At 36.0% G+C, this 19,811-nt stretch overlaps 1 protein-coding gene across 1 annotated transcript in view; it reads right to left on the reverse strand.

The window, feature by feature from the left end:
- The window catches only part of Exn (Ephexin), a 265,308-nt gene that overhangs the window by 210,630 nt on the left and 34,867 nt on the right, over positions 1–19,811 (reverse strand). The window contains exon 4 of the mRNA XM_090413075.1: positions 4,893–5,147. Coding sequence (XP_090269201.1) covers positions 4,893–5,147 — 255 coding nt within the window. The remainder of the gene's footprint in view (positions 1–4,892; positions 5,148–19,811) is intronic.

Here is a 19,811-nt window from a genome sequence, read left to right on the forward strand (position 1 = left end):
CTCCTCTCACTCTTTTTCTCACGATATTCATTCCACATCATTTTCTTCTTCTGGATCTCTTTCTTAATAAGGTTGCACATCCATTTCACTCCCAACCTATTTAATCTTCAAACACTAGAGACACATTTACTGCCTCATTTAAGCACTTTTTTAAAAAATTCCCACGATAATTGCTGACATTTTTCCCATTCAGCAACTGATACCATGGGACCAAAGATAGCATTCTCCTAGGTTGATCATAATTTCCAGCTTTGTAGTTCAACATGTAACTTGTTCTAATTGGAGCATCGATACAATTAGATACTTCCCAAGAAAGCACAACACGATTGCGATCACCAACTGGTGACAAAAAGGAAGAATTATTATGGAAGAATAATTCTGACAAATGTTGATGGTAGGGAGGTAACTGAAGCAGACAAAATAGTTGAATTACTACATGAGCATAGTTTCATACCAAAATAATAAGTGGTACTAAATCAGCATTATGTGAGTAAACTGGCAACAGTCGACTCATTGCTATTATATGTCAAAGGTTGCTCACTTGCATAATTTTACTTTGATCTCAAACATCAAACACTATTCACTATCCATAAAATACGACTCTGTATTAGATGCACTTTGCAACAGTATATTAGGCAGAGATATTGCAGTAACAAGAGAGGTAAGGGTTTATGTGGAAATTAGAGACAGATAAACTAGAGGTGCATAGGATATTACAGAACCATGATGTCAATACAGCTGTGAAATTAGATGGTATACCAGCTTGAGTATTATGAGAAGGTGCTAGGGAATTGGAAGTGCCTTTGACTGCATTATTTAAGTTTCAGCTCTAGTAGCAAATTATTAACTGATCAGCACCTCAGGTGTGATGGTCAAGGTATTGGAGAAGTTGTTTATGGGAAAAATCCAGGAATGAGATAGTATATGGAAGACAATGTGGTTTTATGAATGGTAAGTTATTCCTCAGTAACTTACTCATCTTTTAAGTAAAGGGGATAAAAATCCCTTATTGTTTTTCAGCCAGTATGCGAAACTCTAAGATCGATAACTACGATCTAAACGTTTCATGCCGATGAACTGTCGGTGGATCCAAGCGAAAGTGATCACGTGGTAGTGCCACACCAAGGCAACTCGATGCAAAGGTGGAGCAAGCTCCCTCACTATTCTTGATATTTTCTCATAATGTAAAAACGCACAGCTCCTAGGAGATGTAGTACTACTTTACATTATGAGGAGAGGTCACTACCCAGACCGGTTTCAACCTTTTTTGAGGTCTCATCAGTGAGTAGCTAGACCTGGATGATAACAGAGCTTAAGTGAAAAGAACTTACATGCCTTCGCTATACGAATGCCAGAAAGGTGTGCCACTATATTATATTATAACATATTATAACTAAGATGAAAAGCCAAACGGCTATTTTTTCTGGTGAGGTTAAGTAAAGGGGATAAAAATTCCTTATTGTTTTTCAACCAGTATGCAAAACTCTAAGATCGATAACTACGATCTAAACGTTTCATGCCGATGAAGTGACCACTACCAAGTGGTCACTTACGCTTGGATAAGCCGACAGTTCATCGACATGAAACGTTTAGATTGTAGTTATCGATCTTAGAGTTTCGCATACTGGCTGAAAAACAATAAGGGATTTTTATTCCCTTTACTTATCAACCTCGCCAGAAAAAATAGCCGTTTGGCTTTTCATCTTACTCATCTTTTATAATGCAGGTGACACTGAGTTGGATAAGGATAACGAGTACATAGTTATACTGCTGAACTTTGGAAAGGCTTTTGACAGGATACTGCACAGAATTCTGATGAATAAATTTCAGCAAATTGGGATAGATATGAAGTTGGTGATGTGGATATGAGGGTGGCTGATAGTGAGATACCAGTTTATTCAGGAGCAGAGCCCAGTAGTAGGCCTATGACTAGTGGCATGCCACAAGGCTCTGTACTTGGACACTACTATTTCATTTGTACATTAATGATATTGGAAATGATCTGAGGGACAATATTCAACTGTTTGCCAATGATGCAAAATTAGGTAGAGCAATAGTCAATGAAGATTATGTTAAAATTGCAGGATTTAAATAGACTGGCAGTGTGTCCAAAGGAAAACAAATATCAGTTTAATGTGGCAAAGTGTAAGGTTATGCATTCTGGGATGAAAAAATTACCAGCCGTGTGTACCATATTGATGGAATACTCCAGGAAACTTAATGAAACCAGGGATATGGGGGGGTTGGATAGAGAGTTGCAGTTTAGAGGGCATATTGCAAAAGTAGCAAAAACAGCTCATTGTATTACTCAATTACTGAAGAATATTCTGACAACAAGCTGTTATACCTAGGTTTCTTGGGGAGGATCCAGAAGCAAATGACCAAAGTGATGGCAGGTCTATGGAATGCACCTTATGAGGACAGGTTAAAGATTTGTAGATTGCAGAAATTGGCTGATATGATCGAGACAGAAATTACTGAAAGGTTTTTACAGGACTGATATAGAGGAAATTTTTCTGAACAGGTCTTGTTGTGGGAGAACTAGGGATCATCCTTGGAAATTGAATAATGGTGAAGGACTAGATTTTTTTGCTTGGAGAATGGTGAATAAGTGGAAGAGGTTGCCAGAGTCTGTTGTTTGTGCCATGACTATGAATGAGTTCAAAGCAAAGCATGATAGATCTTATGTGAATATTGCATGGCCTGGCATAATGTTTAGGACCTCCTTAGATGGGTTTACAAACTCCATGGAGTTGCCTATGTAATAATTATAATAGACACTTCCCGTAGGATTAATTGGATGAATCACTATTCTATTAGCAGTGCTAAACTTCATTAACATACAGTCACAGGCATACCCTAAGAGGTACTGAGCTTGTAGGATATCTGAAAATGTGCAGTGCAATAAAGAGTATGCTTTGTATGTCACTGTAGATTTCCCAAAAGCTTTCAGTATAGTTTCCCCATCCATAACTTGGTTTGGTATTAATGCTCATATATATCTGAGGTTCTCAAATCTGTTTTTATCTAAATTAGTGAATTCATTTAAGACCCCCTCCAAGCTCGATAGGATATCTGATATATATATATCAGATATCCTATATATATACAGGGTGTTCGGGATAAATTTGACATATTTATAATTAATTATATTTTTCCGTAAGTTACATGTATTAACACACACTTCTCTTCATTTAAAAGTTTGGACCCTTCTTCATTCATATACAAGATGTCAGAAAGGATGGATAGCTGGAACCCACCTGAATCATGGAAGAGAATAACTTGTATCATGATGATTCGTGCCCGCCATCAAAATAAGGATATTACGACTGCTGCCCAATGCTCCCTGAATACAGTAAAAACAATCAGGCATGAACTAGAGACTTGCAATGGTGACTACGAGGATGTAGCAAGAAGAAAGATCCCTAGCAGACGATCTGATTGCGTTCGTACAACAGAATTCCTCGCAAATCTGCAGGAACAGGTGTTGAAGAACCCTGGCATTGGAATTCGGGCTTTGTTCGTGGAGTTGCTAACTGTAGTCAAGCCCTGGATAACAAGGGTAGCCAATGGTAGGCCGTATGTATGGCAGCAGGATTCGGCCCCTTGCCACACCTCTGGGAAAAGTCAAAAATGGTTGTCTGAAAATTTCTACGACTTCACCAGTCCAAATGTTTGGCCTCCAAACTCCCCAAACCTTAACCCCATGGATTATTTTGTATGCGGCGCAGTTGAAAAAGACACCAATCGCACTTCCAGTAATACAAAAGCCCAGTTAATGGATAAAATTAAAACAGTTTTTGCGGCCCTTCCCAGGGAGACTGTAGCATCAGCTTGTTCGAGGTTCCGAAGCAGAATTGAAGCTGTGATCGATGCTAATGGTGGTTATTTTGAGTAAATCTTGTTGATAGTATTGTAATTAACTCTGCCTGTAATGTTTTTTTGTCAATTCATTAAATTTAATAGATACAAAGAAGATTTTCTTTTTCCTTACGAAACTGTCAAATTTATCCCGAACACCCTGTATATATATATATATCAGATATAAAATATTAATGAAGAGTTGTAATATCAAGGATATGGATATGGTTTCAATGGGTATTAACAAAATATAAAACAGTTTCAAATATGGTTAAGTATGAATAATTACTATCCAAATGTGCTAGCTACTATGCTGCAACAAGTGAAATGGAAGAAAAAAAAAATTTTTTTTTTTTTTATCAGGATAGAAATAATCAAATTCCACTTCTTTTCTAAATTTAACACAATCTCAGCCTAATTGGCTAAGTGGATGGCATCTCTGCTCTCCAATAAATGGTGACAGATTCAAATCCCACTATGGTATGGATGTTTGTGAATGCCTTTTATTAGCCTAGAATGAAATCTGTAACCTGTCCAAGAACAACAGCTCCCCAACTGTTCTTGGGCAGGTTACAGATTCACTCTCGTTTCCTAAAACTTTTCATAGACGGGAATATATAAAAAATTGTCTTGGTCTGGCCTCTTCACAAATTCAAAAATTGGGTTGGAAACCTATTGATTAACTATTTTTATTCAGAAAACATTTATTCACTCTGTTTTCAGAAATCAGAGCAAATCTGATCTCATGAGCATAGTTTCATACCAAAATAATAAGTGGTACTAAATCAGCATTATGTGAGTAAACTGGCAACAGTCGACTCATTGTCATTATATGTCAAAAGTTGCTCACTTGCATAATTTTACTTTGATCTCAAACATCAAACACTATCCATAAAATATGACTCTGTATTAGATACTCCTTATTACAGGATAAAAACCGCTTTATTAAAAGCTGATACAATAAAAATACAAAATGACAGTAGTTACAATAAAAAAATTTACGACAGGAAAATACATTATACTTGACTTACTTCGGGAACCTCACACCATAATGTCCTCTGTCCTCGTCTATCTTCAAGTACTAATTCCATTGCTGATAACTGAGATTTCAATGTTGAACGTTTGTCCATTTCTTCACTTTTATCCTGACTACCAGCCGTGGAGTATATATCTTCTTCATACTCAGATTCAGAACCATCTTCATTATGCCACAATGCTGCTTGATGTTGTACATATCTTTGATAAAACTGATAAAGAGGTTCCTCTTCAAAGGGTGACTTCAGTGTCTTGAATTTTCCAAAGAAGCAAAAAGAAAATTAATTTTATTTAATTCACACTAATTTATGAATTTTACAGTAACTAAAAATAACAGAATAGTCAAGAAATAACATAGCATTTGTGTTTGGAAAGATAAGAATAAGGTCTTGAAGGAAATAACAGTCATTCTGGTCATGTTAAGCTATATTCAACCTTTTATTTTAAAAGTCAGTTGTGGAGAGAAATTAAGTATATTTATATATAATTTTATTTTGATTAGTTAGAATATTTCAGATTCATACCAATGATGGTCCACTGATTTCAAAAATCAACATGTTGTGAATATAAAAGAATGAAGCTCAAGTATTAAATTGTAAATATTTACTGTAAACATGTACTTATAATATAGTTTTATATATTAAATTACTCTCTATAACTCTCTAAGGTGAGCTGACGCATCATATTTTCTGTAAATTTACAATTAGTAAACTATTTCTAACATTCCTATTAACTCAAATTCTGATTAAATACAGAGGACAATTATATGGCCATTCTAGAATTACCTAATATGTGCTTAAAGAAAATTTTCTCTCATAATTAAACTCAATTCTGAAATGATAATATCAGATATTATACATAACTCGAATAGAGCATTCAGTTGAAAGTTTAATAGTTTCTCTTGACTTTATGGGAACTTCCTGTCCTCTTTATGTTATTTATTTATTGATTCTTTTAGTCTTATCTCTCAAATTTCTTAGAATAAAATAATGATTAAAGATCTCACTTGACTAATATACTTGCATATGTCTTCTTCTCCTGGCAAGCAAGGTTCATTAAAACCATCCTCCCTTCCTTCATCTGCTGAAGTAGGCATGAAGAATAATTGCTCTGACAAGAGGAGTACACTTAAATAAACAGTTCCAAAGGCATTTCCAAAAAAACACTTTACTGCAGATTCCTTATCATTTCATGGAGTAGATGCCACTTGTTTCCAATCGTGCACAAAATATTCTCACTAATATACAAAGGCTTGAACATTATACTGTCCTTTAGTATGAACTTCACAGTTCCTCAGAGAGAAGATAAAGATGCACGTAAATATTTTTGAAGATCACAAAATTTAAGACAGCAATTTTTTTGCTCCTTTCTATCTTTTCTTTCTAGCTTGTTCACTGGCTGGTGTTGCTGTCACCTGCTCCAAAACACATAACTACAGCATTTAAACATTTAATCATTATGCCAGTACTAAGATTCAAAGCAAAACTCTAGTTACAAAATGGTGCTGTTAGTACAGCGAATGTGCATTACAACAGTATATTACACAGGAAAACTACTACTATAAATAAACATACAATAATACATATACAACATCATTTTTATCTAGCTCTTTCAGGATTAAATAACAGGAGCAAGTAGACTACTGATAATACATTTGTTTCCTTTGTTTCACCATCACTGAACTACACAAAAACTGCAGTAACACTAACATGTACAATTGCATTAATAAATGTGAACAAATATGTATATATACTTTTAGGCTATTTTATCATATAACGAAACTTAAGCTTCATTTGTGAAATTTTCACTCAGTATATGTAATACTATAAAAAAAGTAACATAAGTAAATAGCAATTACATGAGATTTTTACACACCGTTCCACATATTTAACTTGCCACTGCCAGTCAAAAATCCGAATGAAAAGGAGAGTTGATATCAAATACAGTCAGATAAACAAAATTCTAATCAATAAATTTTTTGGGATCACTTAAGAATCAAAGCCAGATAAATGGGAAGAGACCTCAACATAACCTATAAAGAATTCAGAGAACCAAATGGGTTTCTAACCTGATGTCCAATCCTCACATTCGCATGGTGTGTGCAGCTAGATGTCCAGTGGGTACTGGATGAATGAGGATGGGTTGGCAATCTGGGACTTAACTGACCAAATTATATTCTGTATTAGCTTAAAACAGAAACAAACATGATGCTATATGATGAAATTTCATGCTGGCTGTAGCAATGCCCAGTATAAAGGCCTGCAGTTTATCAGAGAACCAACGTGAACAGTGAAAAGTCAGTAGCTGGAACAAACATCAGAGAAGAATTAAAGATGGGAACCATTAACATAAGAGGTATAAGAAGAAAAGACATCGAACTAGTAGAAGAACAAGTAAGTATCATGTGGACATAACTGTGTTACTGATATGAAGAAAATGGTAAAATAATAGATGAATAAATAAAAAAGTGAGACCCTGTTGGGTTGGTTTTACTTCAAATGTCCCCCCCCCCCCCCCCAATTCAATGAACACATTTGGTAGTGGTTAAATTTATACTCAGCTATAAATATGAATTTAAATAATTCATGGAATTCCACCCTAGATGGGCCTACATTTTTTGGTTGAAGACCAAAACAGTAATAACAATCCTGTTCTATCCTGGTCAATGCTTATGGGCAGACCCACACTGTACTTTGCTGGCTACTCTGTGAATAGCCAGCAAAGATTGATTATGGAAGGATAACACCGAATGGAGAAAATAGTATAAGAACAACTGCTGCAGAGGATATAGTTGAGATATTTAATGAACAGTTTAAAAAGGTGTTTCATTCTTCTGAATGTGACATCATGGAGAGTCTAAGAGCAGCAGATGATGAGGAAAGACTGACTGTAAGTAAGCAAGAAGTATATGGGGTTGGGGTGGTGGAGTAAACTTTATGTTAATAAGGCTATGAGACTTGATATATCACCAGGCATTTTGAAAGAATGTGCCACAGTTGACATCTGGCTTGACATATTTGTTTAATATGAGTCTTACAATCAGTTCCAAAATAGTGGAAGGAAGGAAAGATTGTGCCACTTCATAAGGGAAGTGATAGAACTCAAGCATCAAAATTATCTGTGTGTCAGTTTTGTGGTTAAAGTGTTGGAGAGACTGGTTAGAACCAGCCTCCAGAATTGGGTTGACAACAGCAATACTATCTTTGATTAATAGCATGGATTTGCTAAAGGGAAGTCATGTAATAAGTCGATTACAATAAGGTGACAGCTTCATTGGACAAAGGAGATGATATACAGCAGTATACTTAGATTTTGCAAAGGATTTTGATAAATTACCACATGATAAGTTTATAGTCAAACTACAGCATATGGGAATGGATATTAGACTAGTGCATTAGATTGGAGATTGGCTATCTGATAGATATCAGCAAGTTGTGTATGGGGGGTGGGGGGATATCCAGAAGCAAAAGTTGGGACAAACTATGAGGAATAGAGCAGATGTTCTTGTCTTAGAAGAAAGCCTGAACAGATTGAGTGCATGGGAGTGGGGATGCCAGTTCAATGTTGCAAAATGTAAGGTTTTAAAATTTCAAAAATAAAAATGGGATGTAGAATTTACTCTTGGTGAGGATATATTGTTGGAGGTGGAGGAAATAAGAAATCTTGGGGGTGATGGTGGATAAGGATCTAAAATTTAGAGGACACATTGCCAAAATTGTGAGGACAACACAATGAATTCTGGGAATGATGCTGAGAACACTGGCTTGTAGAAGCAAAGAGATTCTGGTTCCATTGTATGTGGCCTTGATTAGGCCACATATGAACTACTATGCACAGGTTTGGTCACCAGGTTTTCAAAAGGATAAAGAGACGTTGGAAAGGGTCCAGAAGCGATTGACTAAGGTAATTTCTCATGAGTCTTAGAATGTCTAGAATGTTGAATATGAAGAAAGGTTGAGAAGATGCGATTTACAGAATCTAGTGGATAGGAGAAAGAGGGGCAATATGATAGAAACTTTTACAGGATTAATGCATTTTTGGAAATTATGGAGGCAACTACCGTGTTTGAATAAAAACTTTAGTTTAATATTACTAAAATTTTACAATTTTAGCTTTTTTTTCACCAGAGGTCAGGCCAACAATTGTGGTAGCGGTTAGTCAGTGTCTTTAACGAACCAGTATGATTGTAGTATAGCTTGTTTCTTGTGTATATTTGTACGCTCCAGAAGATGACCTTGACATAAAGGTCGAAACGTCGAATTGTAAAATTTTAGTAATATTAAACTAAAGTTTTTATTCAAACACGGTAGTTGCCTCCATAATTTCCAAAAGTGCATTCGGATCACCGTGCAAGCCTAAAAGAAAGGATTTACAGGATTAATGTTGAAGACGTTTTTCATAAAATGGTGGGAGATTCGGGAAGAACAAGAGGTCATCCCTGGAAGCTGTATAAAGAGAGTATGAGCAAGAGAGTGAGACGAGAAACTGGTTTTTTGCATGCAGAGTTGTGAACGATTAGAATACTTAGCCTGAGAGTGTGGTGTCTGTAGAGAATTTGAATGTGTTTAAGGCAAGGTATGATGAGTTGTATGACAAAGGGACCTCCTAGATGAATCACTGACTTCATGGAGTCTTAGAATAATAATAATTATTCTAATGATAATTTTTCTAATTCTAATAATAATGATAATAATTATCCTAATAATAATAATAATAAAAATAACCGCTCGGCCAGCCTGATTGGCAGAGTGGTTAGCATATCCGCTCTCCAAGGGCTGCAGGTTCGAATCCTGCCGTGGGCATGGATGTTTGTGATTGTCTGTAGAAATAGCAGTTGTGGTGGTCGGTGGTAGATGGCGTTGGGGTAGTTGCAGTCAGTTGCTGGATTGAGTGGTGGAGACAGAGTTGCAGAGCAGATGCCCTCCCTCGATGAGTCTTTGGACTCCCTGGTGGTGTCAAATAATAATAATAATTCTGTTCTGTTTTACGCTTATGCACAGACCTACGCTGTGCCATTCAGGCTTTAAATACTAGATTCAACAGAATATGGTGTTTTGTGAAATGAAAAACTCAAGTTTTCAGGAGAGAAAAACCATCACCTCTGTAAGAGAACAGTTAATTCATCTTCATAGGAAAAGTCCTGATAAGGATTCCTTGTATCATATATGGGATTTGAACCTAGGTCTTTCCAACTAAAAGGCATCATCAAAACTGAATGAGCTATGGAGGGGCTCTTAAAATAATAATAATAAATTACCACTGTAGAATTTTTTGGATATGACTGATCCTTTTGGAAAGAATGTTCATGCTAAGATGGATCCCACAGACATTCACTTTTGAATGCTGTGAGAAGTGAAGATTACTGCACTGAAGTTGACAAATGATGCAGTTAAAACACTTAATCAAGAAAGTAAAATTCAGAGAATAAATGTTGTATTATGCACCCAAGAAATGAAAAGGTGGTAGAAAATCCAGGAAGAGATTTGAAGTGAATACAAATTGATATGATATGGCTGTGATAATGTTAAAAATGGTGTCAGGACAATGGATAGATATAGTAGGAGACAGTGGTGGAAGTTAGAATAATAAGTGATAGGTCTTCATCATCAAATTCCTGCTATGTACCCCTCAAGGGGTATACAGGATATGATAGTACTACATGAAAAATTTACATCATTACTAACTTCCTATCTACAATTTTTTTCCAAATTTGTCTGTTACTTGTCAAGACTCCAACATTATCAGATCATATATTTCTATCGTCTAAGGTACTTTGTACCATATCACATCTATATCTTGGTCATCCTCTGGGTCGTTTTCCTGCCAACCTGGCAGAGAACACTTGTTTTTGCTAATCTTTCCTTGTCCATTCTGTTTAAGTGACCATATCACCTGAGGTTAGCTCTGCTAATGCATTCCTGGATGCTGACAATGTCAAGTTCTTTTCTAATATCCTCGTTTTTAATATGATATTGCCATTGATGCCATCTGTTCTTGCCTCTAATCTTTCTCAGGACTCTCATACCTGCGGTCTCTAGTCTTTGGTTAAGTGTTTTACTTCTAAACCAGCTCTCAGATGCATAAGTTAAAACTGGTTTGAACACTGTCTTGTATACAGCTAATTTAGTGTTCTGACTAATTTCTCTCTTATTCCATATGAATTTATTCAATTGACTTCCCACCATACCAGCTTTGCTGATTCTGTTGTCTATTTCTATATTTAATTTACCATCTTCATTAAAAATCGTGCCTAAGTAGCTGAAATGTTTTACTTGTTCCACAGGTTCTCCATTCACAACGCAGTTGACTTTTTCAACGATTCTGCCTATTTTCATTGTCTTTGTCTTTTTATTGCTGACCTTCATACCATGTCTATTACAACAGTTATTCAATTTAGTCAGAGAATCTTGCAGACTTATTTAGAAGTATAACATCGTCTACATAAAGCAAAGAGCTGACATTAACATCTCCAATTTTGATATCAGGTTTAGTACCACTTTCCTTCATAATATGATCCATATACTCACAGATAATGAATAACAGAGGGGATAATGTACATGCTTGTCTCACACCAAATTTAACATTAAACCATCTTCCTGTACTTCCTTCAATTCTAACTGCTAATTTACAACTCAAATAAAGACTAAATATTGCTTGATATAATGTCCCTATTGACAGCATATAACTGTAGCGTATTGAATAGCTTCTCTCTTGGCATCTTGTTATATGCCTTTTCCAGATCTACAAAACTTAAATATAGATCTTTGTTATATTCCCATGATTTCTCGACTATTTGTCCTAAAGTGAAGATCTGATCCTGACAGCCTCTATTTGGCCTGAATCCAGCTTGTTCTTCTACAATTCTTCTCAACTGTTTTTCAAATATACTAGATATATAAATATATAAATCTTACCAGGAACACTCAGTAGGGAAATACCTCTGTAATTCTCACATTCAGTTTTATTTCCCTTTTTTATATATGGGTACTACGAGAGCTCTACTCCAATCATCGGGAATTCGTCCCTCTGTCCACGTCTTCTGAACTATACAGTGCAGCCACTGTAAGACTTTAATACCACCATACTTCAGCATTTCTGGTCGAATATCATATACTCCTGCTGCCTTTTTACATTTCATGGCTTTTTCTACTTCAAGTATGGATATGTATTCCTGACTGCATGCTTGTTGAGTGTTTTTTACCACTGTGCTATCGCTGCTTGTTTCATTTAACAATTTTTCGAAGTAATTACTCAATACATTGAGGATATATTTTTCTCCCATTTTCATTTTACCTTTATCATCTCAAATTCCTTTTACAGCACTCTTTCCTCCATTTCTGAGCTTCTTCAATAACCTCCAGAATATCTTACCACCTTCTTGATATTTATTTTCTATGTTCTTGCCCAAGTCCTTCCATGACTTTTGTTTAGCTAGTTTTACAGTTTAGCTTTCTTACATTTGTCTCTTTATTCTCCAAGAGCATAAGCTGACTTATTTGCCAGGAACTTTTGATATGCTTTCTTCTTTTCCTTCACTGCCTATTTTACTTCCTGTGTCCACCATTGAGTTATGATTTTTCTATCCATACAGAAAACCTCATCACATGCCTCTCTGGCTGAATCAATCAGGGTTTTCTTGAAGGTTTGCCACTGAATCTCCAAGGTTTGGTTCTTGTTCTCAAACTCTTTCATTTTTTCTTCAATAATCTTTGTATATTTTAGTCTACAATTCACATCTGAGAGCTGCTCAACTTTAATTCGCTTTAAAACTTTCTTACATGTTATTCTTTTCAATATGAAATTCAATTTTATCCTGCTCAAGACTAAATAGTGATCACTTCCAATTTCAAATCCTCTGTACACTCTGGTGTCCTGCACCAGGGAGAAAACATCACTATCAACAATAACATAGTCAATGAGACTTTTCTTATTCCTTGCCTCTTCTTTCCATGAGAATTTATGCACATTTTTATGTTGGAACATGGTGTTAGTAATAACCAGTCCATGTCCTGAGCAGAAATCCAACAGGTATTTCCCATTATTATTAGCTTTGCTCTTTTCTTCACATTTTCCCAAAATATTTTTGTATGTTTGACAATCACTTCCTACTCTGCTATTTAGATCCCCAACAAGGACCAACTTTTCCTTTTTCATTGTGTCAGTAGCTTTCTCTAGAGCTTCAAAATATTCTTCCACTTCTACCTTAGTAGAGCCTTCTGTGGGACCACAGGCACAAATAAGTCTCATTGTACAGTTCCCCATTCTGATATTTGTCAACATCACTCTACAAAGTGATAGGTTGATGGCTATAAAGGTGGCAATGGAAAAAGTAGTAATAACATAGCTGGTGCATTATGCCCAAGGGAAGTTGTGAGGGACATGAAAAGATGATATTTTGGAAGATGAAGTTTTGCAGGGATGACATTTCTGGTTGCAACCAGGTGATCATCCCTATAGATTAGGGTGAGCCTCATACCTGTTCACCCCTTAATCTTTCAGTTCTGAACATATTTCCTCATCAGTTCTGAGAAGACTCATCTACAAGAATTGAATGTTTTTTACCTCGATACCTTGATGGACCCATGTTTCACTCAGGATTTCTCCATGAGTGCAGGTCACAAAGATGCCTCCAACGATCTCAATTTTGAGCCTCTCTCTTCCATGTTATACCCATAGATTTCACTAGTGGATCTTCCCATCTTGTAGGTGGTCTTCCTGGTTTTCTCTTTATTCTTGGTTGCCAGTTGAGTATTCTATATGTCCATTTGTTATCCCTGAGTCTGGCTATGTGACCTGCTCATCTCATCTTGCTTTCATATACTGCAGTTACCACATCTTTTATGCCTGATCTCTTTCTTAGTTCTGTGTTTCTAACATGTTCCATTTTGCTGATGTTACAAATCCTGCGTTCTATTGCACGCCGAGTTATTCCGAGTTATTGCACGCCGAGTTATTCTCTTCTTTTCTTGTCGTGTTTCATGTTTCTGATCCATATGTGAGTGATGGAAGAATGTCACTATTAAATAGTTTTCCCTTTGCGGAGATGTCAAGATTTGGATCAATAAGTGATCCAAATCATTTACTGATCAGTAAATGATAGCCATGCAGCTTTCTTTCTTTTTGCTAGTTCATATAAATCGTTATTTATTTTTATTGTCTGTCCTAAGTAATTTTATGACTCAACTTGTTCTATAGGGATGCTCTCAATACATTGGTGACTGTCATTTGTGTAGATTTTTGATCCATTTTGTTTTTTTCTAGATTCATTTCTAAGTCTATCTTACTGCTGTTTGTGTATATTTTTTCACCCATTTCTTCTAGATCTTTTGGATTGTGGGATATCAGTACTAGATCATCGGCAAACATTAGGATTTGTAGTTTTTCACCATCTATGCTTATTCCTCTGTTTAGGTCTATTTTTTTCAGAATGTATTCTAAAGTGCTGGTAAATAGATTTGGGGAGATCACATCGCCTGACAGATCCCTCTCTTTATATCTATATTTATAGGTTGATCAAATAGGGTTATTTGTGTGGTCTGATTTTTGTTAATTTCTTTTATCATATGGATGTAAGTAGGCTCCACATTTATTTCCAGTAAGGCACTGATGACTACATTGTGTTCTATGGTATCAAATGCTTTTTTAAAATCAATAAAGAGGAAACATAGAGGGGTTCGGTATTCTCTCCATTTTTCTGTTAGTTGTGAAATGACCTGGATATGATCTATTGTGGAGAAGCCTCTTTTGAATCCTGCCTGCTCTCTACTGGAGTTGTCTTCTAGTGTGTTTTGAATTCTGTTCAGGATTACCCTGTTCATGATTTTACATATGTGAGAGAGTAGACAGATTGGACGATAGTTTTTTATGTCTTCCTTGTTCCCTTTTTTTGAATAGGGGTGCAAAGTCCAACTCTACCTCCCCGTGGTGCACCCTGGGGGTGTTGGGAATCCTAACCATTATCGGACCTGGATCCAACACCACTAACAGAGCTCTGGCGAACACTTCAGAACCCTGGTCAGGAGAAGTGTATATGCGGCTACAGCAAAGATGCCACTATAACAACAGAAATGGCCCCGAGTCCTGCATGGCCAACACTCACCTTTCTACAGTGGCGGTAAGGCAGTGAGGCCAGGGGCGCTAAGAATCTCGCAGATGAAAACAGACCACCTCTTAAATCTATGAAAATGGCAATCGGTACCCTCAACACTCGAACTTTGGCAAGAGACTACAGAATAGATTTATTAATCAAAGAACTAACCAACATCAAATTGGATATCCTGCTAGTGAATGAAACAAAAAGATTGAAAGAACTGACAGCAAGATGGTACAATGGCAAACAAGGTGGACCGGGCTTCATTGTTAAATCTAAGCTCACCAAGTCGATCCTTTCTTGTAACATCATATCTGAAAGAATAGGTATACTCGTAATTGAAACAGAGAACAATATAACAATAAAATTAATATCCTACTATGCTCCAACATCTGTAGCGATAATCAAGAAATAGAAAATTTTTACATGAATCTTGAACAGGCAATAAATTACAAGTCAACATACACATTCGTTGGTGATGACTTTAATGCCAAAATGGATATAGAAAAGAATACAAGAAGTTTATAGGACCACATGGCCTGGGAGAAAGAAATAGAAGAGGAGAGAGAGATTAGCTGAATTTGCTGCAGCTGAACAACTCTTTAACATGAACACTTTTTTTAACAAATGCAGGGAAGAAGAAGATGGACTTGGCAATCACCGAATGGAGACACAAAAAATGAAATTGACTACATTTTAACAGACTGTAAAAGTATGTTTCGCCTATTGCACCAACATTTTGTACCAGTCTTTTACAGTCTGTTAAAATGTAGTTAAAATGGTCTATTCTGACCAGACTCCTCAGAGCTATTATAAGAATAGACCATAAAAAAGAACAACATATCAGGGCAACATCAAACCACAAAAGACAACCCAAACAAATAGACTACCAAATAGAACTGTTACATAAATGACGCCTATGCTGACTTTATTAATAAATGGGTGCAAGAAAAAATCAGAAATTCCCAAGAAACAAAAGAAAAGAGAACGACTCTCACCTCAAATTATAGAACTAATGAAAAAGAGAAAAGAACTGAAGAAAATTTTCTAGGATACAAAATTATCTGTAAGTTACTAAGGAAAAGAATTCCCGAAGAAAAGCTTTCAGGATACAAAAACTAAGAGAAGCAGTGCAGGCAAAAACCAGTCTGAAAAAAATAGAGAAAGACTTAAATTTGAAACAGTCAATTCCATCTGCTTTACAGGATCAAAATGGAGAAAAACATACTAATAGAAAAAGGATAGAAGAAATTGTGCAGAATTTTTATGATCTCTATGCAACTAAGTGCCAAGTTTCAGAACCTATCATTCCAAAACCAAGCAATATACTGGATGTACTTCAGAAGAAATAGAACATGCTCTTAAGAAAATGAGTAAAGGTAAAGCCTCAGGACTTGATCATGTTAAGGCTGAAGAAATCCAACAAGGTGGACCAATTATTTTCAAAGCGTTGGCTGCCAGATTCACGTGGTACTTCAAAGAAAGAAAGATTCCAGAGGAATGGAAGACCTCAAAAACCATACTTCTATTCAACGTTTTATGAAATGTAAATGTTATTGGAATTCCACCCACTGATGTTTCTCTAAGTAGTTTTCCAGAATGTTGTTGACATGTTTCTTAAAGGATATCACCAGAATGTAGTTTTTCATTCTAAAACACACTTGTTTGCAGATTCTCAAAAATCTGCAAAAGAGTGTTTTGCAGGTTTTGGAAGAACCTGCTAGTCCTAAACCCTTTTGGATAAAGAAGGGTGACATTTTACGAATTGGCTTTTCACCTGTTGCATGGATGATTAGAAAAACTGGTACATTTATATTGGTATCATGTCTTTTGTTTCTTACTTCTGTTATTAAAAGGAGTATCAATAGTATCATTATTTTGTTAGGGCCCCTAGAACAACTGAAGATGAGGAATTCATGCTAGAGTAGTTTTATTTGTTCACTGCCAGAACTCCCTACTCATCACACCACAGAGACACACACATGGACACCAGTTCTCCGGCCAGCAATGACTACACTTGGGAGTGGAAAGCTAGGGCTACCCCTGATGTTATAGGAGAACCACAGCATGGATGTCCATGGATTCCAGCGATGGTAGTCTGGAAGACAGTCTCTTTTACTATCTGAAGGATAGTAAAAGAGACTCAGACGAAGTAAAGTGAAGAATATGAAGAAAAACAAAGGAAAAGAGGAAGAATGAAAATGGCCAGTACCATCACTATGAGGTCCTCTTCACCCAAACAGGTGTCTAATGTGGAGGGGTGTACCAAGCAAACAGTTGGCTGTTGCTGCAGAGGGTACATCACGCACAACGTTATATGTGAAATAGTTTCTTGTTTCCAAATCTGCTACAGTACTCAAATACTTGTTGCTACCATTTGCCAGATCCAGCATCTGCAGGCTTTTTTTGTTGTTGTTTCCAAGATTGAAAATGAAATTCAAAGGATGCTATTTTGGCTCAGTGGAGGTAAACTAAAAGAGTATGACTGCCAAGCTCGATGCTATACACCTACCTGGAGAATTGCAAAAATTTGTATGAATGATGTAAACAGTGTCTTGAGTTAAGGGAACATTATAATACGAGGGTGTGCTAAAAAGTTTTGATAATCACATGAAGGAATTGAGCTAGAAACATGTAACTTACACATTATTCTACATATTCCCCATGAAGGTTATACGTGTTACAAAGGTGCTGCATCATTTGCAATCTTCTGAAAAAAAATGTCTTTTCCTTATTGCACAAACCGGACCTCCGCTGCAGATATAACTTTGTCATCTGTGGTAAATTTTGTTTCTTTCAAGTGTTTCTTTAAATTTGGGAATAGGAAATAGTTAGATGGGGCCAGGTTTGGCAAATAGGGTGAGTGAGGCAGATATTGAAAGCCCAAGTTGCATATTGTCTGTGGGGTTTCATGAGCAGTGTGAGCAGATGTGTTGTCCTGCAAAGGCAACATGCCTCTGCTCTTTTTCCCATGGCATTTTTTTCCTTCAGTACCTCCTTCAATTCCTTCAGAACTGTTGAATAAACTGCTACTGTAACAGTTTCATCTTTCTTGAGGTACTTGGTAAGGATTACATATCCATATACCAAAAGACAATGGCAAGAACCTTCCCTGCTGACTTTTGGGTTCAAAACTTCTTTGGCCGTGGAAATCCTTTGTGTCTTCACTCCACTGTTTGCTGTTTGGTCTCTAGGTCATAATGATGATAAAGCCACGTTTCATCAACACTCACAATATGAGCCAAAAATTTGCACCTGATTTCTCAAAATGTGCTGTCATCCCAAAATCCCTTGAGATGACAGCACATACATTCTCTCTTTTGGTCGGCATTCAAACATTTTGAGGACCCACTTCATCGAGAGCTTCTGCATGTCCAGCTGTTGTGAATAATGACTTAACTTGCTCCCTGAATATTCCCAGGATAAACTCTGCCACCTGGCAACTGTTGGATGCTAGGGCACAGTCCCCTAAAGTCTCACATAAAGTTTGGTGAATCTCAGTTGCAGACTTTTCTTGCAGCATGAAAAACTGGATGACAGCTTGCATCTTCAAATTTCTTCAAAACCTCTGACATCTCTTCTTATATATCCTAAAAGAAAAAGAACAAATTATTACAATTGGTTGAAACATAGGGGTTAAAGGGTTTTTAAGATATGTTCTTTCTTGTGGTTATATCAGTTGCTTTAATATCATTTTTGTTCTAGGTGTTTATCAGAACTTTTCAGCCCACCCTCATAAATAAACACATAATTCATCTTTCTGTAGTTGCACTTTATTTTTTTACAACTGTTGTCTCATTATTTAACGAGCACACTGTGTATAGTACAAACATGCTATACTAAATCATTTCTGGATGGGATTTACATTCAAAATAAAAGAAGGAAATGACTGCAGCCAATCAAAAAATAAATAAATAAAAATTGCATTTTGTAATAGTATTCTTTAATAGCGACATTTTCGTTATCCCAACAAATGAATCTAATGCTATTTCTGGCATTCATAGACAGCAGTAGTAGACTGCAAACATGAATTTGTTTTACCTAATTGTGCCATTAAAATGGGTCTAATTCAAACAATTAGACCCTTAGTCCACCCGCAGTACTAATCACTTAAAACTTTCATAGGCGGGATTCACATAAACTTTCATTAATTCCATAAAATTAGGAAGAGATCATTTTGATTTAATTTTGTTAAAAAAAAAAAAAAAAGGAAAAAAAAAGCAATAATTAGTCTTGAAATTTGATTAGTTTAACAATTAAATTTACTGCACTGCATTGCTTATATTGTGAATAAATACAGACCACACCATCAAGCAAACCTATTTTTATTCCTTAGCCATCCACAGTGCTGATGTAATAAGTACATTGGCTAAGGGATAAAAAAATCTTGAAACCCTGCTAGTGACCAAAAACATGGAATTTTACAAGTCATTTCAGGCTTCTAGTAAACAGAGAACTACGCTCTCATTGGGTGATGAAATTCACCTAATAATATTCACAAATTCATTCCTGCAGTGGGATTCAAATCTATTAGCAACTCACTGAGAAAATGCACTAGATGATCAGTCAAGAAGGCTGGTTAAATACTAGTTTTAGGTGGTTTATACCTGGTAACTGCTAAGTATTTTTTTAAATACTTTCAGAACCTTACTAAATGCAAATGACTACTATTTCTACTATTTTAGAGTGATCTGCATGCTTGCTTAAGATAAGCTATGTTGATAATCAAAAAAACATATGAAACAAGCTCTGTACTCAGATGGTGTACCAGTCTGAGTACAGCTGCAGAAATATTTTTACACAATTCATGTGAAATATTTTAGAA

The sequence above is a fragment of the Typopeltis vanoorti genome, chromosome 2 (assembly GCF_054136105.1).
Source record: "Typopeltis vanoorti isolate ZY-2024b chromosome 2, IOZ_Tvanoo_1.0, whole genome shotgun sequence".
Taxonomy (NCBI): domain Eukaryota; kingdom Metazoa; phylum Arthropoda; class Arachnida; order Uropygi; family Thelyphonidae; genus Typopeltis; species Typopeltis vanoorti.